Here is a 27,433-nt window from a genome sequence, read left to right on the forward strand (position 1 = left end):
AATATCTTGTTTTATAGCAAAGGCCGTTTCAACAGTTCCACCTAGAACTTTTTAACAGTGATTCGCTCAGGTAATCTTTCTATTTTACTTACATTAGAAACCAGAAAGGGTCAAGTTGCAGGGCTAATCTAGTTGCCCAATTCTCTGAAGTCCTTTCTGTCACCCTTGGGTTAACCTTTGTGGAAAAGGAGAGAGGTCATTAAAATCAGTCGTGATTGCCCAATTTCTCAAGCCAATGAATGTTACTTTTTTACGTGAGTGTGCCTTTGATCCTTGGATTTGTCACCTCTGTAATGAAGTTTCACTTCCCTCTGAAGGAAAATTTACTTTCATTTGTAGCTCCGGTGTCACAGGAGCTTCTACATTTTGTCCCTTGGTATTTTAGTGGTCCACGTGTCTCTGAATGGATGGATCTGAAACCACCATAGTTTGAGTTACTTGATGGCCCATTTTGTCCCCCTTCTTGCTTCTGGGCACAACTTCAGGCCCAGAGCTGGGATAAGTCCCTCTTTAAAGAGAGCCAGAGTGAGCTGGCCTCACCTGAGGTCAGGGTACACCAGCCTTGGGTCAGAGGGATGTGTAGAGGGTTATGCTACACAAGAACTCAGGCTGGGGACTTCCCTGGTAATCAAGTGGTTAAGCCTCCGAGCTGCCAGTACAGGGAGTGAGGGTTCGATCCCTGGTCAAGGAACTAAGATCCCACATGCCATGCAGTGTGCCCCCCACCCCCCCCCAAAAAAAAACAACAACTCAGGCTGAAAAGCTTAATGTCCAGGACCAGAAAGGGCCTGAAGGGGCCAGAAAAAGCTATTGGTGTGACCTACCTACTCCTCCTTATCCTTGACTCAATGGCATCTCCTCTGAATCCTTCTGCCCCATGCCCAGTCTGAGTTAAGACTCTCAGCACATAGGTGTCCCTCTGGCACATCTCCAGTGAGCATGTTTTATCTAATCTTCCACTAGAAGACAAGCACTGTGTCTTCTCTGTGTATCCTCACTGTTCAGTTGTACCTGCCATAGAACTGACTCTCCATACTGTTGAATACTGTTGAATTCAATAAATGAACAAGCAAACATACTTGTTGGTAACAAACCTGAGCGCCAGATCCAGCTTGCTCAAGGTACGTGTGTCCGCCTTTGGACAGGTCGACTTGAACTCTGTGTTTCATTTCCTCCTTCTATGAAATGGTGAAATTAACGCCTCCCCTGCCGACCTCATAGGGTTGTTGGGAGCCTCCAATAAGCAAATGCATGTGAAATATCTTTGAAAATTGTGAGGCGCCCTCCATTTCTAGGTGTTAATGTAGAAAAGTGCTTCCCAAGTGGCTCAGTGGTAAAGAATCTGCTTGCCAATGCAAGAGATGCAGGTTTGATCCCTGGGTCGGGAAGATCCCCTGGAGAAGGGAAAGGCTACCCACTCCAGTATTCTGGCCTGGAGAATTCCATGGACTGTATAGTGCATGGGATCGCAAAGAGTTGGACACGACTGAGCAACTTTCACTTCACTTCACTTCACTTCGGGAAGATCATCTGGAGAAGGAAATGGCAACCCACTCCAGTATTCTTGCCTGGTGGGCTGCAGCCCATGGGGTCACAAAAAAGTCAGAGACAACTTAGGGACTAAACAACAAAAATGTAGAAAAGTAGATCAGATACGGAGGGAAGTTTTACCTTGAATAAATGCCATTATGTGTTGGCTAATTAGCACAGCATTACTGGGCTCTCTTTATGAACACACAGCTTTGAGCAGCTTCCTGAGTATCTCTCTCTCTGTGCATCTCTCCAGAAGTAGTACTTTAAAAAAATTGGGGACTTCCCTGGTGATCCAGTGGTTAAGACTTCACCTTCCCATGGATGGCGGTGCAGGTTCGATCCCTGGTCAGGGAGCTAAGATCCTACATGCTTTGCGGCCAAAAAACCAAAACATGACACAGAAGAATATTGTAGCAAATTCAATAAAAACTTAAAAAATGGTCCACATCAAAAACATCTTTAAATTCCTTTTTTCCTTAAGCAAATCCACCCCCACAAGCTTCTATTTTTAAACAAGCCATTCCACAGTGTTGAATAAACTGATGGGCCCTGCTTAAGGAGATACTTGGGGGATTTGTAGCATCAGTTTAAATTAATGAAAAGTCTCAGTGACAGACTGTTTTAAAATAAATGGAGCTTTATTACATTCAAACACATATAACAACACCACTGGGAATAGAACTTGAAGAAAGCCTGCATCAGAGAATCAAAGTGAACAAATAAGGATCGTTGATAATGAGGCTATTGTTGTGTGAATATCCTGCTGAAGACCAACATCCTCAAACTGGCTAACATACCCCTGATGAAACCCATTAATTTAAGAAACTCTTCCCCTGCTCTTCATAGATATGAAGAAAGTCCAATTAAAACCCCCTTCGCATGGCTTCTGGATAACCCAGCTTTTCCAAACCCCAGTGGATGGCATCTAGCAGGAGTGCTCTGTGCTCTGGTTATAACAAATAGTGATCCCGAACAGCAAACACCCTCTGGCCCCTATGGTGATCAGCTTGGTCAGGTTTGCCCAGGACTTTCTAATTTGGGCACAGAATGTCCCGAGTCCGGGAAATGTCTCAGTCTTAGGCAAAGAGGGACAGTTGGTCATCTCCTGGCACCTATGCCCTTAGGAGCATAGAGAAAAGGCGCCACCATAGGAGGTTTACATTGGATGGTTGAAGTGTTGCTGGAGAACTGCACTATCTGTTGGGCTTTCAGCCTTCACAATTTACCTTCTCTTACCTTTTCTTCCCTGAGGCATTCTGAGACCTTCTCTCTTCCCTTTGCCCCCTCTAATTCCTGTCTGAGCATGCAATGAAACTTCAGAAAATAGGACTGAGTGGAGGGGGCATAGCCCAGGGGTAGAGCATTTGACTGTAGAAAGTAGGACTGAAACAGTGAAAGTCTTAATCATAAGAATGGCTAACATTTCTATGGTGCTTATCATGGGTGCATTAAGTAAGTTAATTCTCACCACAGCCTTCTGATCTGGACGTGATTATTGTTGTTGTTCAGTTGCTCAGTTGTGTCCAACTCTTTGTGACCTCATGGACTGCAGCACGCCAGGCCCCCCAGTCCTTCACCATCTCCCAGAGCTTGCTCAAACTCATGCCCATTGAGTCGCCGATGCCATCCAACCATCTCATCCTCTGTCGTCCCCTTCTCCTCCTGCCTTCAATCTTTCCCAGCATCAGGGTCTTTTCCAACAAGTCAGTTCTCCGCATCAGGTGGCCAAAGTATTTGGAGCTTCAGCTTCAGCATCAGTCCTTCCAGTGAATATTCAGGACTTGATTTCCTTTAGGATTGACTGGTTAGATCTCCTTGCTGTCCAAGGGACTCTCAAGAGTCTTCTCAAGCACCACAGTTCAAAAGCATCAATTCTTCAGCGCTGAACCTTTTTCATTGTCCAGCTCTAACATCCATACACGACTACCGGAAAAACCATAGCTTTGACTATACAGACCTTTGTCTGCAAATTAATGTCTCTGCTTTTTAATATGCTGTCTAGGTTTGTCATTTCCTTTCTTCCAAAGAGCAAACATCTTTTAATTTTGTGGCTACAGTCACCATGCACAGTAATTTTGGAGCCCAAGAAAATAAAGTCTGTCACTGTTTCCATTGTTTCCCCATCTTTTTGCCATGAAATGATGGGACTGGATGCCATGATCTTCATTTTTTGAATGTTGATGTTTAAGCCAGCTTTTCCACTCTCCTCTTTGACCTTCATCAAGCCGCTCTTTAATCCTTTTTGCTTTCTGCCATAAGGGCCGTGTCATCTGCATATCTGAGGTTATTGATATTTCTCTCTGAAGTCTTGATTCCAGCTTGTGCTTCATCCAGCCCAGCATTTCACATGATGTACTCTGCATATAAGTTAAATAAGCAGGGTGACAATATACAGCCTTGACGTACTCCTTTCCCAATTTGGAACCAGTCTGTTGTTCCATGTCTGGTTCTATCTGTTGCTTCTTGACCTGCATACAGATGTCTCAGGAGGCAAGTAAGTGGTCTGGTATTCCCATCTCTTGAAGAATTTTCCACAGTTTGTTGTGATCTACACAGTCAAAGGTTTTACTGTAGTCAGTGAAGCAGAAGTAGATGTTTTTCTGAAATTCTCTTGCTTTTTCTATGATCCAGTGGATGTTGGCAATTTGATCTCTGATTCCTCTGCCTTTTCTAAATCCAGCTTGAACATCTGGAAGTTCTCAGTTCATGTACTGTTGAAGCCTAGCTTGAAGGATTTTGAGCACTTTGCTAGCATGTGAAATGAGTACAATTGTGCGGTAGTTTGAACATTCTTTGGCATTGCCCTTCTTTGGGATTAAAATGAAAACTGACCTTTTCCAGTCCCGTGGCCACTACTGAGTGTTCCAAATTTGCTGGCATATTGAGTGCAGCACTTTCACAGCATCATCTTTTAGGATTTGAAATAGCTTAGCTGGAATTCCGTCACCTCCACTAGCTTTGTTGATAGTGATGCTTCCTAAGGCCCACTTGACTTCACACTCCAAGATGTCTGGCTCTAGGTGAGCGATCACACCATCATGGTTATCTGTGTCATGAAGATCTTTTTTGCATAGTTTTTCTGTGTCTTCTTGCCACCTCTTCGTACTATCTTCTGCTTCTGTTAGGTCCATACCATTTCTGTCCTTTATTCATCTTTGCATGAAATGTTCCCTTGGTATCTCTAATTTTCTTGAAGAGACCTCTAGTCTTTCTCATTCTGTTGTCTTCCTCTATTTCTTTGTATTGTTCACTGGCAAAGGCTTTCTTATCTCCTTGCTCTTCTTTGGAACTCTGCATTCATATGGATATATCTTTCTTTTTCCCCTTTGCCTTTCGCTTCTCGTCTTTTCTCAGCTACTTGAGAATAGCTAGTCAACCATTTTGCCTTTTTGCATTTCTTTTTCTTGGAGATGGTTTTGATCAGTGCCTGTTGTACAGTGTTATGAATCTCCATCCATAGTTCTTCAGGACATGATTATTACCCTCATTTATTGATGTGGTTGAAAGTGAAAGTTACTCAGTCATATCTGACTCTTTGCAACCCCATGGACTATCCAGTCCATGGAATTCTCCAGGCCAGAATACTGGTGTGGGTAGACTTTTCCTTCTCCAGGGGATCTTTCCAAGCCAGGGATTGAACCCAGGTCTCCCACATTGCAGGCAGATTCTTTACCAGCTGAGACACAAGGGAAGCCCCATTGAAGAGGTTAAATAACAACCAAAGCCACAGCACTATTAAGAGATATGGGATCCAAAATCAAGTAGTCTGTGCTCTCTTGTCCATGACACTGCCTGTCACATGCTTGGCTTCTCTTCTTCCTGTTCTTGATGGAAACCCTAATCTAACCTTGTTCTCCTTGTCCAGCACACTTGGGACAGGTGTTCTGTCTGGCCTTTCTTGGCCTGTGCTGCTAAATTCTAACCTTCCCTTGGTCTCTCCCCAGTCCTGGCCCAGGAAATCACAGAACTTTTTCTGCCTCTTGCACTATGTTTCTCAGCTTTCAGATTTTCTCAGGGCTGGAGGGTGGCATCCCCTGGGAGAAAGAGCCAGTGACTTTCACCTCCCTCTGAGGCCAGTCCTCCATTCCATCTCCCCTACACCATGGCTCCTATGATAACACCATTACCTGTGAATGTGGAGCCCATGCAAGTCGAGACCCCTTTAGCCCTAGACTGGAAGTCCAGCTTGGCTCTTTACCACAAACTGGTTTGTGTGACCTTGGGCAAGTCACTGACCACCAGTCTTTTATTTATAAAATGGAGTTAGACAAGATGACCTCTAAAGCTCTTTCCAGCTCTAACAGTCCATGAGTTTCAATGACAAGGATATTTGAGGGAGTGGGGAGTCTGAATGGAAGAGGATCGCCCTAAAGCCTCCTTGATGACATTGAATATCCAGTTCTTTCTCTGATGGCTTCCCAAACAGACCAAAGTGAAAGCAATTGAAAAGGAGCCCTGGGGTGTAATCATTCTCATCAGAACAGATCCTTCGGGTATCTTTGGGGCTACAGGAGGGCAGGTAGGTTGGCTGTTTGAGATGTTGTCAGAGTTCTCAGTTTCTGATATTGGAGAGTTTGGGGTGAAATTCACATAATTAAGCCTTAAAGAAACTGCCACTCCCATGGCGCCACACGACCCCAGTGGAGCTTCTGAGCAAAAGAAATGGAATTCAGTGTCTGTTGCTCCAAATAATATTTGACACAACCACCCAGAATGAAAATGAGAAGCCCTGAAACCACAGAGCTCTATCAGTGTGGGGAGAGATCCATCGAGTGGAGTGCCAGGGGCTGAAGGGCAGGTCAGAGCAGGGGGATACAAAGTGGCTGTGAAAACCGAAGGGAGGGAGACAATTCTCTCTTTTGCTGAGACCCTCCGGGCTAGAGAGCTAGGGTAATTTTTGACCTAGCTGTCCTTATGTGCATTGCTGTGAGCTTTTATTAAGTATTTATGTAGAAGTTTATATTACACCCAGTGCTTTACAATCACTTTTATTTGGCTGAGTAAAGTTTTCCTGGAATCCCATCTATTTTATGATCAGGAGAGGCACTTCTTGTTTGCTCAGCACCACCCTGCACACAGCTTCACACAATAGGCCCCTTGTTCTGGCAGGAGAGCAGGTGCAAAGAGTCGAGGACCTGGAGGCACCTGCAACTACCGGGGCGGTTGGAGTAGGGCTGGTTTACACTTCAGTTCACCTTTCCTTCCCTCTGTTACTCTTGAGTGTTATTTTATTGCTGGCAACTAGAGAGCAGCCGTGCCAGACATGGGCCCACCAAGGGCAGAGCTCTTCTGCTATTGGCAGTGGTAGGGCCAGTGGCTCTATTCTAGTTCCTCTGGCCACGCTCACCATGGGCACCGTCTTCCACCAGGGGAGTACTGGAACACACTTCCACCAGAGTGTGTTTCCTTCTGCTCCCCAGGGCTCTGACTGCAGCCTGCATCCTGGGGCTCTGGGACTGAGTTTAAGAGAAGGCAGCAGAAGTGGCAGTTGCGCTTTGTTCAGTGCAGAGCCCGGTGGGCTGCCGTCTACGGAGTCGCACAGAGTCGGACACGACTGAAGCGACTTAGCAGCAGTAGCAGGCCAGACTTTTTAGTGTGCTTGAGCAAGTCTAACACCTTCTTCTTGCTAGTTTCTTCTCCTTCCCATCGGCCACAGAGGCGCCCTCTGCTGGCTCTCTGGGTGTCATGGTGGAGGCTGGTGTGTGTGTCCTCAGCTCATGAAGTGATAGAGCTGCACGTTCTCAAGCATCAGTTTACAGGGAAATCCCACACAGTCACTAGTTGAAGATTTCATTTTCTGAGGACCAGATTTGCCAAAGCCCAAACCAGAATCTGGTCTGTGAAGTCCAAACTGGGGATAGTGGGCCTAGAACACTGGACAGTTCAGTGTCTCCGATTCCCAGGGTTCTGTGACTGAGCACAGAGCTGCATAGATGCTTAATAGGCAAGTGCAGAATAGAAGGTATTTGCATTCTGCACTGACATGTGTTAAGTCGTTTCAGTCGTGTCCGACTCTTTGCAACCCCATGGACCATAGCCCACCAGGATCCTCTGTCCGTGGGATTCTCCAGGTAAGGATACTGGAGTGGGTTGCCATGCCCTCCTCCAGGGGATCTTCCCAACCCAGGGATCTAACCCAGGTGTCCCACATTGCAGGTGGATTCTTTACTGTCTGAACCACCAGGGAATCACAGTGGTTAAGGTTAACGTAGCACAAATCTCTTCTCCTTACTTCTAAGCTCAGATACCTTTTTGTCACTGGCTTGTCATTCCCTTCTCCAGGGGATCTTCCTAACCCAGGAATCGAACCCATGTCTCTTACACCTCCTGCATTGGCAGGTGGGTTCTTTACCACTAGCGCCACCTGGGAAGCCTCTGTACTGATGGAAGACAGCAAATCCTTTCTCTGACCCCCAAAACGGAGAACCTGGAAATTTCACCATCAGATCTGAAACCCTCTGGAAGTTATTGCCTTGACCATAGTGAATATAACAGATGGGTTCAAAGAATTGTTTTCACAATGGTAAAATCTTCTCAGAAGTGGGCCAAAGTTTAGACCATTGGAATAGGGTTTGTGATGCAAATTGATATTGTGTACTTTGGGTGGGCTCAGTGTGGGAGCCCAGTAGTTGGTCCCTGGCGATGGAACACAGGCTGCAGGAGTGATGCTTGGGCTGTGGCAATTCTCCTGTTTGGCTGGCCCAAGTGGGAAGTGACCCACCACTTGAATGATGGTGTTCCCTGGGGCCTCAGGCAGGAACTCTACCATCCCCTACCTGGCCATTGGTTTCCAAAGTGCTGCGATCTGGTGGCTTGGGACACAGTGGCAGGTTTTCCTGGCAGGGCCCAGACAGAAGTCCAGTATAAGGCAGGTCCTCAGTCACTGGCTCCAGATTCGGGGGGAAGACCCCAGGGGAACAGACTGACAAGAGCTGGGCAAAATAGGTCAGCTTTGGATGAAGTCTTCAGTCTCAATTCATTTCAACAGAGGTTTATTGACTGCCTGTTGTGTGCTGGACACTGGGTAAAGCAGAGGACTGACTCAGGGGTGAATATAAACACAGAAACCAGGACAGAATTTGGTCATATGGCCCAGAAAAATATATCTGACAAGACAAAGCCATGCCTGAACATGTAGGGTTCACCCCAAAAGCATGAAATACTGGCTCCAAGGATAGGTCAGACAGCTAAGCTCTCACCTTTGTCTCCATTGGTTCAGGATCTCAGTAGGCCTAATCCCATGCACTGAAGATTTGTTGTTGTTCAGTCGTTAAGTCATGTCTGACTCTTTGTGACCCCATGGAGTGCAGCACGCCAGGTTTCCCTGACCTTCACTGTCTCCTGGAGTTTGCTCAAACTCATGTCCATTGAGTCAGTGATGCCATCCAACCATCTCATCCTCTGTTGTCCCCTTCTTCTGCCTTCCATCTTTCCCAGCATCAGGGTCTTTCCCAATGAATCGGCTCTTATCAGGTGTCCGCAGTATTGGAGCTTCAGCATCAGTCCTTCCAATGAATATTCAGGACTGATTTCCTTTAGAATTGACTGGTTTGATCTCCTTGCAGTCCAAGGGACTCGCAAGAATGTTCTCAAGCACCACAGCTCGAAAGCATCAATTCTTCAGCGCTCAGCCTTCTATATGGTCTAACTCTCACATCCGTACATGACTACTGAAAAAACCATAGCTTTGGCTATATGGACCTTTGTTGGCAAAGTGATATTTCTCCTCTTTAATACGCTGTCTAGGTTTGTTATCACTTTCCTTCCAAGGAGCAAGGGTCTTTTAATTTCGTGTCTGTACTCACTGTCCACAGTGATTTTGGAGCCCAAGAAAATAAAATCTGCCACTGTTTCCACTTTTTCCCCATCTATTTGCCATGAAGTGATGGGACAGGATGCCATGATCTTAGTTTTTTCAACGCTGAGTTTTAAGCCAGGTTTTTCTCTCTCCTCTCACCCTCATCAAGAGGCTGTTTACTTCCTCTTCACTTTATGCCATTAGAGTGGTATCATTGGCATATATGAGGTTGTCAATATTTCTCCCTGCAACCTTGATTCCAGTTTGGGATTCATCCAGCCCAGCATTTTGCATTATGTACTCTGAATATAAGTTAAATAAACAAGGTGACAATATACAGCCTTGACAAACTCCTTTGTCATGTCTGGTGTTTCATGTCTGGTTCTAACTGTTGCTTCTTGACCTGCATACAGGTTTCTCAAGGATTAGGGGTCTGTAGAGGACTGTAGCTTAGACAAGAGAAACTGACAACAAAATAGTGACAGGAATGTTGAGCTTTCTTTTAAAGTATTTCAGTAGTACCCATTCATGTAAAAACAGTTTATCCTTTGCTCGCATTCTTTGGCAGTTCATGAAATAAGGTTCAGCAAGACATCCAAAGCAACATTTAGGAGGCTTTTCTTGTGAAACGCAATGAAAGAAAAAAATTCACAGGTTACACTCTTCTCTAACTCAGACTTGCCTCTCCCTGAAACTGGTCTTGGGTCTGTGAAGTGTGATTGTAGGTAGACTTTGAAAGTTCTCTTCTTCATTTTGAAGATCCTTGCTTTAAAGAATAGATGTTTGTTCTGGATCCCGCAGGGACCCGGGACAAACAAAGCAGTGTTCTGAAGAGAAAGATTTGAAAAAGTGTGTGGGTGTTTCCAAGAGCCATCTAATTCATTACTTGTGACAGTTATATGCAAAGTGGAAGCAGAATATTTTCTGTCACAGAGAGCAGGAAACATGAAATGTGGAGGGAGGAGAGAGTGAAAAGGCTTCTGACACCCAAAGTTGATCACTCAGGAAACTTGGCTGTCTGCCCTTGGGCACAGGTCAACAATGTCTTCTTCAATGCACTAAAATCAATTCTGAGCTGTTTGAAGTCCTAACCATAAGTTCCCTGCCTCAGATGCCCCATCCCCTGGCAGTTTTGTGAGGACCTCTCTGAAGAGTAGTTCCTTTCAGTCAGGCCTGCCTGCTCAGTGCTGGCTACTCACCCAACAGAGACTCTTCCATTTCCCCAGTTCTCTCAGTACAGGGATGAGCAGACTTGAAGCTTCCCCTAAGTGTTCATGGCAAGATTTATTCATTCAACTTCAGAAAATCCTTTTCCAAATAACATTTACTGAACACCTATTTTGTGTTGGATATTTTCGCAAAACAATACCAGTGCTCATATAAATGTGTTGGGCCGTCTCCTAAACATTTAACCTATGTTATCTTAAATTTGCTAACATTCATTACATCAACTAATCCTCAAAACAAATGTAGGTGGCATTATCCCTATTTCAGAGATAAGGACACTCAAGTCCAGCAGAGTTTAGTTACTTGTCAAAAGTCACACAATACCAGCCTTTGAACGTATGTCTTGACTCCAGGACCAGTGCTCTTTCCACCATATTATTCAGTCTTTCTAAAGTATACTGTCTTTGCTGTCTCAGTAAACTATGTAGACAGGACTGAATTTTACCTTTTAAAAATAATTATTGATCATTATTTTCAACATCAGTTACTTTCATACAATGTTCTCATGTGTGTGACCTGTTCTTTGACCTCTTCTTCTTGGCTTTTCTATTTGGGGGAGGTAGTAGCTCTAACCACATTCCATCAGCAGTGATACCAATAATAATTTGGATGGCTACTGTTTGGTCTCTCTGGGACTCAGTTTGCCCATCTGTAAGAGGGGTGCCTTGAAGTAAATGATTTCACGGGTCCTTTACACTCAAATATTTTTGAGTTAAAATCTAACTTTCAAAAAAAAATTAAAAAAAGGGAAAGACCATTTCTTTATGGTTTAACTCCAGTGGGACAAGAAAACATCTGGTTTTCTGGGCTACTTCTCTGGGCTAGAAAGTAAAAGTCACTCAGTCGTGTCCGATTCTTTGGAATTCTCCAGGCCAGAATACTGGAGTGGGTAGCCTTTCCCTTCTCCAGGGGATCTTCCCAACCCAGGGGTTGAACCCAGGTCTCCCACACTGCAGGCAGATTCTTTACCAGCTGAGCCACAAGGGAAGCCCAAAAAGACTGGAGTGGGTAGCCTGTCCCTTCTCCAGTGGATCTTCCTGACCCAGGAATCGAACCAGAGTTTCCTGCATTGCAGGCAGATTCTTTACCAACTGAGCTATCAGGGAATCCCACTCTCTGTGCTAGAGGGACTCGGTAAATGAGTTTGGGGTGATTTAATGATAAATCACCATTACACACCTTGCTCTGCTACATCTCCACTCCCAATTATTGAACTTTGAATTGCATTTTTTTTTTTTTGGTATTTTTGGAAGTCTTACACTGGCTCAGATTCCTCTCCTCCTTGGTATGTTCCCCTCAAGGACACCCCTCAGAGAACCCTTCAGCAACCCTGCCCGCCCTGGCTTGGTGTCCTGGCTGCCCGTGGTCAGGGCTCAAAGCCCAGGAGGCTGTTCTCACCAGCGTTCCCACACATCAGGCTCTGCCTATGCCGCGGTTCTCACAGGAATCACTTTTGCTTCCTTATTTACTTTTCTCTCTTCTTACCTCCAGGCTCCTCTGTGGGGTTTGCCTCTTCAGACATTCAGGCATTTTCTCTCTACCTCCGCATCTCTGCAGGAGGCTGCTTCCCACAGCGGGTGATATCAACTTCTCAAGCTTTCCTCACCATCTGGAAAATATTCTTCGCTTCTTGAGGTTTAAATGACTTCTTGATTATATTCCAAGACCAATCTTTTAGTCTCTCCTCACAATGAGGTTTGAAACTAGGCTAAAAGCAGATTCTAATATAGCTATTCCCTTATATAGGTAATGTCCACTAAATGAGGTATAAATGGGCTTTCAGCCCCCTCATTTCTACTCTAAATTTTGCTTCCTTTCTGTTGAAATATATCTGTAATTTCTGAGCGGCTACTGTTTGAGAATCAAAGTAGTTCTTGGAGTCTGGTGGTCGTATCTGTTTCTGGCACTCTCCTGTCTGATATTTGCTCTGAAGTGGTACTGCTGTACCAACAAATTATGAAAACCATTTTTCTTTATATTTGTGCATACATAAATTAGAAGCGAATTGTTGCCTTCTTTATTAAACATATTTATAAAACTCAGCAACTTTTGCTTTATTTTTCTGTTCATTTATGTAAATGAAGACTGCATCTTGGATAGAAAAAGAACATTTTCTTAGGCCTATTGATAAAGTGGGTTTTCTACTCTGTGTTCTAGTTTGTTTTTAAAGCTATTTATACTGTTTAAATTATGCCATTTTTTCACAGTGATTGTTGCCACTGGAGTGCTTTCCAAGGAAACAGTCTGATCAATCACTGTTTGGGCAAAGGGCTACTTGCAATACTGCAGCCTTTCCATAAGATGGCGAACTGAGAATGTGAGATCTGTAACTTATTTGTAGCTCATCTGTAACCCCAGCAGTAAATGAAACAAACTTCTGTGAAATTAAATATTTGGTGGGGGGAGGGGGCAAGTTGGTTTTTCTAAGACTTGCTTTCAAATACTTTCCAGTAGTCTAATGCCTAGAAGAAGGAGGAAAGTGAATTTGCTAGCAACTTCTCTCTCCTGCACCAGTACTAGCAATGCTCAAAATCACCAACATGTACTTAAGGAACCATTTAAAGAAGAAATTTCTTCTAAAGGTGAGAGTTATGATACTAACTACCTGTGCTGCAAAAGTCCCTCTCTGGGTCTCAGTTTCTTCATCTACACCATCAGTGGATTGGACAAGGGTGCTTCCTATTTGAATGTTCTGTATTTGAATCCATTGATTTCCTTCCACTTCACCTGCGCTGCCTCAGCCAGCACAGAACCAGGAAGAAAAGATTGCCCCTTTTACACATGTTTGACTCTGTTTCTCTTCTACAAGTGCTCTCTTTGTGTCAGTCGTCCTAACACCATCACTCCCAGATGTCCTATTTTCATTAGGTTCCTTTTCTCTTTACGGCTTTTGCAAGGTGTCCCCCCTCCATCCCTGCCCAATCTACCTGAACAGAGACGTGTCTTCCTTTCACTTCACAAATCAGATTTGCTATTTTTGTGCTAATAAGCAGGTACCACATTGGATGGGGGAAGAAAACACCACAGGTAATTCTTTATGGGGACACTTCTAACATCACGCATAACGTGTCCAGTTAAGAAGAGTTTAGATTTAGGAGGCAGGAGCTCCTCTCTATTTTTCCTCCTCCACTGGCCTTCATTGCCAGAACCATGTCAAAGCTTTAGGAAAAAGCGGTGTTCTGAAGAGAGGACAGTTAATCTAATTAGAGATGAGTGTTGCTAAGCAGATAACCCATCCTTAAAATCCCCCATGGCCAACAGTGTCCCCATTCCTGACACTCTGGGCAGTCTGGGTGAGGAGAATTGTGGCCACGGTGGCTCAGCCTCATTCAAAACCTGTCAGGAACCATTGTACACCAGGAGCACAGAGGGAGTGAGTGAAAATAAAATGCTGGATGAATGAATTAATTAATGCAACTCTACATAGACACCCCTAACTGAGTCCATCTGAGCTTAAAGCTTGGAGCATGTATGTTACATAAAATTCCCTGGGGTTACATTACATATGTCATATTGCTACATGGCAGGGAGGCCTTCACCAGCATTCATTTTCCTATTGTCCTCAGAGATTTCAGATAACCTTTGGTGTTTGTCTATATGGTGGTGGTGGAGGAGGATTATTTATATGTCTAACTTCAATACCTTATCTTTCAAGAATGCAAATATTTCACTGAATGGTGATGCTGTTGGATCTCTGTTTGGGAGAAGAAACTCCATACACAGGGCTCTCCCCAAGGGCTTTTAAAGGGCAAGCCCAGGAATCCGCTGATTAGGTAAAGAGAGCTGTTGTGGCAGGCCCTGTTGTGAGCCTCGTAGATCACCAGCTAATTGTATCATACCATGAATTGGGCAGTGTGAAATGGAAACGTCAAATATTTAGTCAGCGTGGATTGTTTCTAAGGAATAATAGTAGTGGAGCAGTTAAGAACAGAGGCAGCTGGACATAGACTCAAAAGTTCAAACTCTAGCTTAGCTATTGAGTAACTGTGTGACCTTCGGCAAGTGGCTTCACTTCATGCCTCTTATCTGCAAGAAGGAGCTGATTATAATACTGTCCATCTTGTAGGGCTCTTAGGAGGACTCAGTGTGGTGATGTAGGTTGAATTTTTCCTCAGTGCTTGGAACAATATCTGGCACAGAGAAAGCACTCAGTACTGACAGCTGGTGTTACTATGTGCACTAGGAGGTGCTTTGGGTGGTACGCAGGAGAACTAACCAAGCCTCTGCCTTCAAAGAGCTCGCAGACTATACGGGTTGGCAAATGGAATGTATGTGGAAGGAGCACAAGCCACTCAGCGTGGTACCCACAATGCATTTGGGTGCAAGAGCAGCAGTTCAGAATGAATCCCGGGGAGGCCCTCAACTCCCATCAGGAGAGGACTTTAGGCATCTTCCAGGAAGTGGGCAAGAACTTGAATGGCTTTTTTGCCTCTGTTTAGAGGCAGGGTCCTCATAATAATACACATTCAGTCACATCCTTACTGACTGTCCTTTTGAAATAGGTTAGCATTACCTCATTGAAGAGTAGAAAACATATAGGCTGTGTTTAACCTAACAAAGTACAGTTTGTGACCTGATGATAACCATCTGAGGTGTGAAGGAATTCCAGGGTGACGTTGTGTGTATTGGCCCAAACATGTGTTCTCATAAGGGATCACCTTTAAGCCGGGGCTCTACTTACGGCCGACATAACTCTGATTAACAGGAAGAATTTCCCAGAGACTCTGGGCGAGGCCTAGGAGTTAGGCCCACTTTTTATTTTCCTTTGGTTTGTTTTTTGTTGTTGTTATTGTTATTTCATGTTGTTTTCTTTTGCCTTAAAAATAACTGCTATATAAAATTTCACTCATTAAAAATTATTTTAAAGATTTTAAAGTGTAAAAGATATAGAAGGACATAAAAAAGTAAAATTTCCCCCAATATCTTACTTACTGGAAGTAACTGCTTTTACCATTCTTTTTTTCTCATTAAATTTTTTAAGTGTCTCAAATTCTATGACATATTTTTAGTCAAGTTGTTTCCATTAAAAAATACTGATTTTAAAGACCAATGGCTTAGAACTGCAACACAAAAAAATGAATGGTCCACAAAACATTCTCCTTTCCTTCTGAAGGTTTATCATGCCTGGTTACCATTAACTGGTCTTTCACTATTGAGCTTAAATGGCCAATTGAGACAACCTGTTCTGAGACCATTCTTCCACCACTGATTAAGATGGCAGCTATTGAGGATGTTGTTCATTTAGCCTTCTGAGCTTTCTGGGCAGACTTGGTGACCTTGCCAGCTCCAGTTGCCTTCTTGTCTACTGCTTTGATGACACCCACAGGAACCATCTGTCTCATGTCGTGAACAGCAAAATGGCTCAGAGGAGGATAGAGAAGCTCTCAACACACGTGCGCTTCCAGGAAACCTATCAATGATGGTAGCATCACCAGATTTCAAGAATTTGGGGCCATCTTCAGCTTTGTTCTAACTTTGTTCTTTTGATGTCTGCATAGTATTCCATTTTAACACTCATGATTTTTAAGATTCTGCTCTACATTTTGTCTGGCTAAGGAGAAAAGGGTAGAGGTGTGAGAAACAGAACATAGTATTGGGGATGGGGGAGAGGTATTCACACGCCTAAATGGATAGGGGAAGAGCAGAGTTCTTGAATAGTTTTAAAATAGTGCCACTAAATTTAAAAATAGGGCCACTAAATTTTAGCAGATGTAGACATCAATCGAACCAGTACTTTTGGTTATTGCTTTGTGGAGTAAATAAACTAAAGTTTTAGGTCTAAGCCATAAGCCAGCTCTTCCCAACACTTCTGTAACCAGAAACCATGCTTAATTTACTAAGTCTTTTGAGAATTTAAATAGCACATAGATAGAGCAAAATAGTGGATGCTATTTCAACTTTCAAAAAGTTTGGCGAGCTTTTAAACTCAAGGCTGTTTTTAAAAAATTGAGTCACCAAGGGATTGGGGAGCAGTGTTTAGTCCTGGCTCCTTATCCAAGACTTGGAGGTAAGAAACAAAAAAATAGAGCTGAAAGGGCATTTTTCTGAATGGTAGAAAATAGACAGTAGGGCCGCAAGGGATCAGCTATGGGACTAATTTGACTTAATATTTATAAATGATTTGGAAGAAGGAGTACAGGGCAAAGTCACTAAGTTGGCAGATGTCTTTACACTATTCCACTGAGGATAATAAACTTTAGAAGGAGACTTATTTTGTAGGAGTAGGCAGGCTTCGATAGGAACAAGGCCAGGGACATGTCTCTAGGGACACTTTCCTAAAGTTCATTTTAGAACTGCTTACCTCTTTACCTGTGAATCAGCTCTCTGCTTCAGGTATCAGTAGATATAAAGAAAAAGAAGATGGAGTTGGTGGTCATCAAGAGGGAGATGATATTTAAACAGACAGCGTTATATACAAGCACACAAAAGGAGGCTAGTGGGGAGCTGATTCTCATCAGATATATAAACAAAGAATTTCCCTTAAAGAAATGCATTACATTTCTTTAACACAGCCCCCAAAGGCAATTGATATGTGGTGGGTGATCTGTATATTCACTGGAGAAGGACATGGCAACCCACTCCTGTATTCTTGCTTGGAGAATCCCTTGAACAGAGGAGCCTGGCAGGCTACAGTCTATGGGGTTGCAAAGAGTTGGGCACAACTGAAGTACTTCACACGCACACACACTGTGTATTCACTAACTTTTAATGTTAGGTAAGCTAAATATGTTAGGCTACCATTTTAGAAGAATTGCAGTCAAATGTTCTCTTCAATGTTCCCACAAGATATTTTCCTTCTCAGAAGATGACTTTTAATTATAAAAGTCAGACCTAGATTTCCTGACCTCCTCTGCTATCATGCATGGTAGCATCAAAGCATATCCTTAATATTGGCAGAAGTATTATACAATGGAAGGAAGCATCTACTAGATCAGTATCTTCTGAAGTTGTGAAATTTTCAGTAATAAAGGGATAATGAGATCTGCCCTATCTCCTCACAGTGTGGCTGAGAAGCTCAAATGAGCTGACTGATACAAAACCGCTTTGTAAAATGCTGTGCACAAATACAGTGGTGTTAATTATTCTTTGCATGTCGTAATTTGGGATTAGAAGTACAAATTGATTAAATTCTAGAAACTTATCCTTAATAAATATTCATGAAATGTACAAAGATCACCATACAAGGATGTTCTTTGCAGCGTTGTTTATATTACAAAATATTAGGAATATCTCACTTGTTTATCAGTAAGAGATTGGATAAATAATTTATGATCTAGCCATACAGAGGAATAAAAACAAAGCAGTTATTTATGTTCTGACCCAGAAATGTATCCAAGATACATATTAAGTGATAAGTTGCAAATCAACATAACTAGTACAATTCCAATTTTGGTTAGACTTGCATGTTAGTATACGCCTATGAAGGGCTTCCCACGTGGCTCAGTGGGTAAAGAATCTGCTTGCAATGCATGAGATGAAGGCAGACGTGAGTTCGATCCCCATGTTGGGACGATTCCCTGGAGGAGTGCATGGCAACTCACCCTAGTATTCTTACCTGGAGAATACCGTGGACAGAGGAGCCTGGCAGGCTACAGTCCATAGGGTTGCAAAGAGTCGGACACGACTGAGCGGCTGAGCGCACACGCATGCACGCATATGCATGTGGAAACCTCTAGAAGAATATATATCAAACTTAAACATGATTCTCTCTTGGAAGGATAGGGTGATGCAAGAACTTGTGCTGTATGCTTTGATTATGTCTGTATATTTTAACTGTTTTCAATGAGCACTGTTATTTTTGTAGTTAAAAATATGAGTAAAAAAGTATTAATTTGCCCTTAATTCAACTGCTCTATTGTAATTTTTTTTTAAGTGTATAAAGTAGGGGCAAAAGACCTGCAAATTTTTCCATTTCTTTAAGAAAATATTCCATTATCAGGATGAGGAAAAAGCGAAAAAAAGAGATCAAAACCTTTTCCCCCTTTGGTAACAGTGTTCTGGTCTTTCTACATGGGAAAAGATAAAGGAGAAAATGAAATCTGTTTCTTGTTTTTGTTTTGTGTTTGTTTGCCTTGTTTTGAAAGATGAGTAACTGTACAGAGGTCTGGAACCATGAAGCCAGCAAAGAAACCACCTCAGTAGTGAATTACTGTTCCAGTCAAAGTTGACAAAGCCCCACACTGAAAGGCAGAATTGCCCAGGATTGTAAATATCCCCCATTCTCATGCTGGTGAGGATGTCTATAGACGCCTTGAAACTTCAATCTTGAAGCAAAAACTTGTCTTATCCTGGGGGACCACGTTAAAACCTTCCCTTGAGCTGCTGGTCTGCCTCCCTGTGGAGAACAGAAGCTGGCAGGCATAATTTATGCTGCATATGGGTTGGGAAAGCCTTTTCAGGAGGAGCTGGGCTGCCCAGACCTGCAGGAAATGATGGGAGGAGGAAGAAGTAAAGAACATGCAAGAGTCTTTATCCTTCAAATGAGTAGAAAGCACACCCAGAATTAAGGACCCTCCTGTGTGCTTCCCTGGCCAAGACCCAGCACCTCCCTTAGTGCTCTTCTGGACTCTACACTAGACGGAGGGCAAAATAAGGGCAGAGACCTTGTCTCTGTCTTGTTCATTGCTGTATCCCCAACACTGAGAAAAAAGGATTGGTGAATTAATACTTGTTGACTTTTGAATGAATGTTCTCCAGTACAAGTGACTCTTATCTGGAGTAGTCTACCTTTGTACCACACAGTCATCCCACGGGCTGGAAGGCTACAGGTAGCTTGTGGTCAGCTCGACCATGTGCCAAATACAGTCAACTTGCAATTTGCTTGGAACTCTCTTGTGACAAAACTTTTCTTTACCTTCATATTTCCAGATACAGCCAAAAGGCAGCGAGGAATGGAATGAAAAATCAGTTCAACCTCCATGAGCTGAAAATGAAGGGCCCTGAGCCAGTGGTCAGTCAAATTATTGACAAGCTGAAGCACATTAACCAGGTATGTGTCTATCCAACAAAAACAGATATGGCAAAAAATTGAGCGATGGGTGATGTTGAGTGTTCAAACTGTATTCTTGGGCTTTTGGAAAGGCAGCCATGTTCATTTTCTTCAGAGTCTCTCTGCTAAAAAGGACTTCTGACCTTTGTTTTTCACCCCACTTTTAAATTATAAAGAAAATATTGCAACATAAGAGAAAGCTTGGAAAACAGAAGGAGAAGTATTTGTCTCAACCCCACTAGTCTATCCTGTTTTCATTTTTACGTATTCTTTTTTAATATTTGGTCAGAAAATCACACATAGACTTTTTACATAATTAGAAGTATATTAGTGATTTCTGCTTCTTAAAATTAACACTGTATTGGAAACACTTTTTCATATTGCCACAAATCTGCATACTAATCATCTTTTGTGGCCCCAAAAGATTCCTTTGAATGTTAATTATAATTAATTTGCTTTTGCTATGCATTCAGATTGCTTCAAATTTTTACTATTAAATAAAGCAACCTCCTGCATAGTGCTGTCTCCTGATCTTAGATCAATTTCTTAACATACTGGAGTTAAGGGGTTAAAGGATATGAGCATTTTACTGCATGTTTCCAAACTGCTGTCCAATGGGGATGTGACAGCTTTCACTGCCACCAGCAAGATACGAGAGGGCCAGCTTCACTGCACCCGTGCCAACTTCTGAGTCACTGCCATGCACAGAGCACCCATGGATTCCCTTGACTTGTACACAGTTTTTCTTCTCAGAAGTTTAGTAACTGAGACACAAATAGAAGTTAGTTGTACCATCTGCTTGTGATTGCTTTGTGGCCACAGTTTAAAAAATGCTATCAAAAATGCCACCAGATACCAGAGTGGCATTCCTACCCCATGGTCCATGGGTGGGAGGGCCTTGACACCGCTGACTTCTATTCGTAGCCGAGGAAGGGCTTAAAGAAATTAAACTCCTTCTGCAAGGACAGAGGTTTCTGTAGGATGACATTGGCATGGTTTTGTCTTTTTCTATGAAGTTTAGCAGTGAAATCTTTATGGTTTTTAGGAAAAATGTTTGGAAGTGCTTCCTAATAATGACATATTTCATGGCGAATGGCATTGTGAAAGTATTTACTACACTTTTGAGTGAGATTCCTCCAGAGCCTAATAAAGTGCTCTGCTCCCCGTGAGCACCTAATAAATAGTTGTTACTGCTTCTGAGCACAGAATAGTGGTAGTATTTGCACAACAGATCCTTCTTTTGGTGAACTCACAACCTCACTAAGTTCTATAAAGCCTGGTTACATACAGGATATTTCAGAACACATCTCTGAAGAGTTCAGAGCACAGCATAAACCTCCCATTGCTGATGGTGTGCTTTACCTGGGGACAATGGTGGTGTTTCTTTGAATTATTTCTAAATTATCTCAAACCAAATGTGTCTGGGTGACTCCACTCGACTGGTTAGATCCAAGCACTGGTGAGGCCAGAACCTCAAGGTCCATCTCTGTGCCCCTCATTTTAAATGAAGAATAGTGTCAACAGATGTCTTTGGTCACCAGACGTGAAGGAATACCTACTATGTGCTCAGCCATGTGCCAGGGAGTTTGAAGATCAAAAGAAGTCTGGCCTTCTGTTTTCATACCTTCCTTGGAGGAGAAACACAAGCATGTTTAAATACAAAGAAAAGGCAGCCAATAATGAAGAAGAGCTAGACAGTGATGTTGCTCATCAGTTTTGGGGTGGTTTGCTTAGGCCTGAGGTCGGCTGGGCTACTGTGAGAAGGATCTCAGAAGAAATATCAGAGAAAGACCTGTGGATGGAGCCCCACCCTGTAAAAAGGGAAAGCTGCATCAGAGCATATGATCTGGCAGTCACTAAAAGTGACTATTTATAGCAAGCCCCTCAGTAAAGACTTTGGGTGTTTGATATTAATGCTCTGGGAGACCATGTCGTATAGTGAATAGAACATGGGCTTTGAATCCAGGTGGATCCCAATTCAACTGTGGATCTTACTAGATACGTAACTTTGGGCAAATCATTCAACCTCTCTGAGCTTTAGTTTTCTCATCTGTAGTAGAGTTAGCAAAATGGTCTGTTACAAGATTATTGTGAGTATAAGAAATTATATCTACGTATCTATGTCTATTCATATCCCATTATATAAAATTTATGTATAATTATACATTTTACATATATGTGTATACACACAAATATATAATTGCATGTGCATGACACAGTTAAGGTGATTATTATAGTCAAGATTTCCTCTGTAGTCAGGACTTGAATGAGTCTGAAAGAGAGCAGTATTCCAATACTTCTTCCCAGTCTAATTCTGCCACCCAGATTTTGGGTGGATCAAAGAGATCCCTTTGATACATCTTTCTCTCCCATGTTGTTTCCTTCTTTCTCTTCATGCTAACTTTCAGCCACAAAAGGTGAAGCCTCTTCATAGGTAGGGAGGTGTATATTGTTGGTGTCAGAAAGGTCACCATTATAATTACATTCTTCTACCTTTGCCATGGTCGTACGTGTGGACATTTTTGGTTCCCTTATAAATACCATTGAGCAACCAATTAATTCTCATTGATAGACCAGTTTTACCTGTTTAAGTTGAGCTGTTAAAATTGGTTGGGCTCCAAACACCCACGCTGGTTTTTTCTTGTCTCATCTGTATTGCTTTACATGGCCAAAACATATCTTCTTTCAGACCTTCAGTAAAATTCATATTTTGGCCATGGTTCAATTTGAAAGTGAGATACTTTAGGGAAGTCATAATGAAGAATGGGATGATGATGATAATTTGTTGTATTTGTATAGCATTGAACCATATTTCAAAGTGCTTTTATGTCCTAAAAGTCTAACTGCTCATATTGGAAAAAAATATCCAGCCTGGAATTGTATAAGATATAGTACTGTCAAAGAATCATTCTTTTCAGGAACTCATTGTTACCCTTGGGTATTATTTCATCCTCACTGCCTCCTGGGAGGTAAGTGATAATGTTTGTCCCTTTTTTATAGCTAGGGAAACTGAGGCAGAAAGCCATTAAGGGCTGTGTGGGCATGCTGCCAAAACATCCAGTAAGTTCAGTTGAAAATTCGACCAATCATCCAGATGTTGTTTCCTATTCACTGCCAAACATCTGGATTCACTGAATGCCTGGCTACATTGACCTAAAGTTTTAGTGATGAGGAGGTAGAATCAAGTTAACTTGCCTCAGTTTACATGTAAGTGAGTGGAGAATCCAGGAGTATAATGTTATTTTCCTAAGCTCCTCGCTTGGTGCTGCAACTATTAAACTACCGTAGGAGGCTGCAACATATGCAACTGTCAGTGCAGAGGTACTTTTGTCTATGCATGCATGCCCATATGTGTCCATCCAGATGGACTCTGGCTAGGCCGTTTATGAGCACATCCCCAAAGACCTCTTCACTTTCTTCCATGGAAATTCTCAGCTGCCTCCTTTCAAGTTATGGTTGCTGTTGATAGGACTTGAAATAATATATTCACTGAGGGAATAATGTAACATTATTTCCGTATTGACAGCCCCACGATGTAACCTGGAGGGGACGTGTTCAGGGTCAGGCCCGGGGGCCCCTTTCCTGGGAAGGCCTGCAGGTGTGGAATGTCCTCCCCTCCTCCTTCCAAACCAGAGTTCTTGTGTAACATTCCCACGATTGGAAATGAGGACCCTTTTATTTCCTTTTCAGTTTCTAATTTGTGTGTGAGGATTTATTGTCTTGTGTTAGGAGAGGAATTGAGCTCTTAAGTCCTCAATGTCAGTCCCGGAATTTGCTGGGCCATGTTGCTTTAAAAAAAGAAAATTGTGTTTTTCTTAATATCCTGCTTCAAGGCTCCTGCATGGAGAGAAGACCCCACAAATACCAAGAATGATCATGATACACTCTTACCCACAGGCCACTGTGGCCTAAGCATCCTCTAACCCAGTTTGTTGATGACAGTTTCTCTCTAAGAGTCGCTGTGTCGTTAGTGTTAATGTCGCAGACCTTAAACTACTACAGACGCTATTGTTTCCAAGAAAAACCTAGCTGTTTATTATTTTCCCTCAGTTTCAGTTCGGGTTCAAATGAAATTCCAGAAATTGTTTTCCTGCCTGTTGGAAACAGTTGAAGCCAGAGCAGTCAATACCTGCTCATTTGGTGTCAGAGCTTTTCATTCAAAGTTGGATAGTCTCATCTGTTTGGGATGGTTGAAATGTCCTGCTGAATGGTTGGGGGTGTGGACGAGGTGGCCTCTTAAGATTCCTTCCAGCCGTGTGATTCAGTGATTTGTGGCTCAAGGTCAGGCTTTAACCCAGCATCCTCTTGTGAACAAGTCTTGTGACTTTATTCTCTGCCCTGCCACTCTCTTTTAAACACCCTGTTCCCAGGTCACCCCTTTCTACTTTGTAACCTCTCATCTTTTCAGAGATTCTTCCCTTCCCACCAGTCTTCCAGCCTGGGCAGATGGAACTTAAACTTGCCCTTCCCCCTACCCAATTCTTCTGTTCTCCTGCCTTGTTCTCATTAGGCCATGAAAACATTAAACTACAAAAACACTTTGCATTTATCACCCTCCTCCAGAACCAGATAGGTGATCTGTCTTCAGATCTTGTTAGCCATGTGACTCCATATGAATGATAATAATTCTGCCATCAATTTGCACAGCACAATTCAGTTTGTAAAGCTCTTTCATGAACATTACATAAATTGATCTTCACAATGACTCTGAGAAGCAGACATTATTACCTAGATTTACCAGATGAAGGACCTATGGGCACTGGACGTCTAAGTGACCTTCATATAGTAAGTGGTCAAACTAGACCTAGAATCCAGGGGGACGGATTTCAGTCTCTGTGCTCTTTCCTTCTATGTCTTTGAAGACACAGCATGCCTTGCCCTGGTTAGCATGATCCGTATATAAAAGATGTGCAGAAAGAAGTACAAATAGCAGAAACTCCTTAATTTGTCTAACAATTTCCAAGTCCCTAATGTAGTAATGTCTATGGTCTGAAGCTCTAAAATCAGCAGCCAAGAAAGAATAAGCACGTTGTTTACCAAGCATCCACTGGGAAGAGTCTTAGAAAACTGACCACAACTGTGTATGGTGTGGAAACTGAGGCACTTTGTGACATAGACAGCAGACAAAGTTTCTATTAGCTATCTCTAACTCATAAAATGAGTTTAAATGGCCAAAAAAATTTTAAATGTAGATCAGACAGTGGAATGTCTCCACTTCATCCCCCTTCTTAAATACTTGAAAAGTAATTTTAAGATGTCTGACAAATTATTTTGGTATCGTGAAAAGACACTGATTTTGAAATAGAAAGTTGCAACTTTAATAAATTAATTAATAAAGTTGTTACATGTCAGAAAAGTATCCAGGACATACTTTAGCATGTAAGTTTTAAAAATCTTTAAATGAATCTCAAGCATGATCAAAAATGCTTTGAGTAACTTTTTTCATAGTCTTTTCACAATAAAACCAGTGAGAGTCATAAAATGCTGGCCTACTCCAGTGGTTGCTAGAAAAGCCAACACTGATCTAAAATTTCTAAACCAAAGGAGAAACCTTTTGAGAGTCAAATTTAAACAAAAGGCCTTTCCAAATGAAATTATGTCCCAGTGTCTCTCACACTTCTTCACATACAAATAGTGTAGCAGAACTCTAATAATTGCCATTTCCATATGGAGTCAGAATGTGTGTGTGGAAGACAGAGTATCTACAATGGCATGTTAACAACAGCCAATGAATGACTTCTGAGTTATAAAAGAACAATGCAAGTTGGTCTTCAAATACCAGACCTAGACTCTGTGGAGCTAAACATGATTTCATGAAGTAAAAGGGAATTAGCTGATGCATTCCAAAACACATTTATCATTAAAAAAATCTTCTGTCATTTTGCTTAATAGCTTGAAAAATAATTACAATGTCTGGTGGCTTTGGGGAGCATGTGTTTTTAATATCTTAATTACTATGTACAGTTTAATAACACCGTACCAAGATGAATTCCCAAGTATTTCATATTAAATTTCTTGAAAATGAACTATTTGCTTTTTTTAGAAGATACAGGATTAAAGGCACTTAAATTGGGTCATGTATTTTAATCTTTGCACATTAAGTTAAATTATTCAAAAACAGAAGATAAGTCAAGAGTGGTAAGCCAAAATGTTGTTGATAGCAGTCTTGTGGTGATTGTGACTTAGCAGTGAAAGGAAGTACATGATCTTTTATCATTGCAGTATTATACTCTTTCATAAGGTTTTTTTAGTAAGAAGTATTGGAAGTGCTAGCTATGGAAAGACAAGTTCTACATATGAAAAGGAAATTCTATCAAACTATAAAGGCTATTGGGTTTACAAATTTAGAAATATATTTCCAAAATATCTATGAAATCCATAGAGTCTCTTATTTACATCTACCTGCTGGCCAAATACAACACAGCAAAAATAAATGCTTACAAATGATTGCTCTCTACCCCCATAAACCTGTATTATAAGCAGTGTATTGGTGTACATATGTTCAAATACTATTCGGAAATTCAGAGAAAACTTTTTTCCTGATATATTTATGAATATATATGTATCCTGCTCTGGATTGTCAGCTCCTTAAGTCTGAGATCATGCATACAGCTCTGTTTTCTATAGCACCTAACATAGTGGCATATACAAAATAGACCCTCATATACAGTATTTTATAGATCAGTTCATTCAAAGAACTTAATCTTTGTTGCCCTAAGTTTATTTCTGGACTTTGATTTAATTTAAGGCACTTTTCACATTCAGTATTAACCAGTTTTTGTGCTAAAGAAGAGGGTTATGTAAGTGCAGGGTTATAGTTTGCAGGGATGTTTCGATCATAGGGTCCAGCCCTTTGATTTTATAGATGAGGAAATGAAAACCTAGAGAGAGAAATGACTTGTCCAAAGTCACGCTACTGGTAAATGACAAAGCTGGGCCTGGGAAACAGATTGATAGTTTGTAGTGCCTTTGCTCTGCTTCCAAAGGCTCTTGTGTAATGTAAAACATGCTTGTAAACACGCAAGCACATTTTCTTATACAGAACTCCCAACCACAGCAGAAGCCCCTACTGAAGCAGTTCATCTTTGGAGCAAAAATGGTCATAGCAAGAGACAGGAACTTGCTAATTATTTATCTCTTGTCATATCTATTAACTAGTGTTTGGTCATAACAAGTACACCTCAGTGCCTCCTGCCTCATTAAACCCAGTGAGCAATGGTTGCACGTGGGCAGGGGGGCGGCTCTCTGCTGGGATCACTGGACCCAAACCGGGCAGAGTCAGCAGGACCTGTTGCTCGTGGTCTTATGCCCACTCACACAGTCTGGCTTGGGCTCCTGTCCACATTCAGGATTAGTCATTAGTCATTCTTTCACTCTCATGCTCATATCTCAACTCCTCCACCTTCCTGGGTACCCTATAATGATTTATCCAGTGCTTCTCTCTCCTTCCAGAATGACAAAATTAGCATCATATTAGTCAGTGGGCTTATGTGCCAGTTAGCTCAGTTGTCAAGGCAGTGTGTTCAGATTCTGTTCCACGGGGAGTAGAGATGTGGGAGACGTGCTGTGGGGGTTATTCTGCATCCCCCATTCGTATTTTAACCAGAGTGTGTCTAAAATCTGCTTTACATATGGGTCTTCTAAATAAGATTTCCCTTAAACAAAGGGCTTCAACTGCTAAAACAATAAAAAGTCTCAGACTGCCCTTGAAGCTAATATTAAAGGTTTAATCCCATATGGAGCCATTTCTTCATGTGAGTATTCACTCACTGAATGTACTAAGTATCTACAATACACAAGGCAGTCACAGAATGCCTTCCAATCTCCATCTGCGACTCCTAAAATGAACTGTTAGTTAAAATGGAGACAGCATGGAAAGTATGAAT

The 27,433-nt window shown here is 42.1% G+C and overlaps 1 protein-coding gene across 7 annotated transcripts in view; it reads left to right on the top strand.

The window, feature by feature from the left end:
• Positions 1–27,433, top strand: part of GPC3 (glypican 3) — a 531,061-nt gene that overhangs the window by 401,037 nt on the left and 102,591 nt on the right. For all 7 annotated transcript variants that reach the window (XM_081563858.1, XM_081563854.1, XM_081563855.1 and 4 more), the window contains one exon: positions 19,427–19,547. In XM_081563858.1, the coding sequence (XP_081419984.1) occupies positions 19,427–19,547 (121 nt within the window). The remainder of the gene's footprint in view (positions 1–19,426; positions 19,548–27,433) is intronic.

This window comes from Giraffa tippelskirchi, chromosome X, assembly GCF_054371585.1.
Source record: "Giraffa tippelskirchi isolate mGirTip1 chromosome X, T2T-mGirTip1v1.2.pri, whole genome shotgun sequence".
Lineage (NCBI taxonomy): Eukaryota > Metazoa > Chordata > Mammalia > Artiodactyla > Giraffidae > Giraffa > Giraffa tippelskirchi.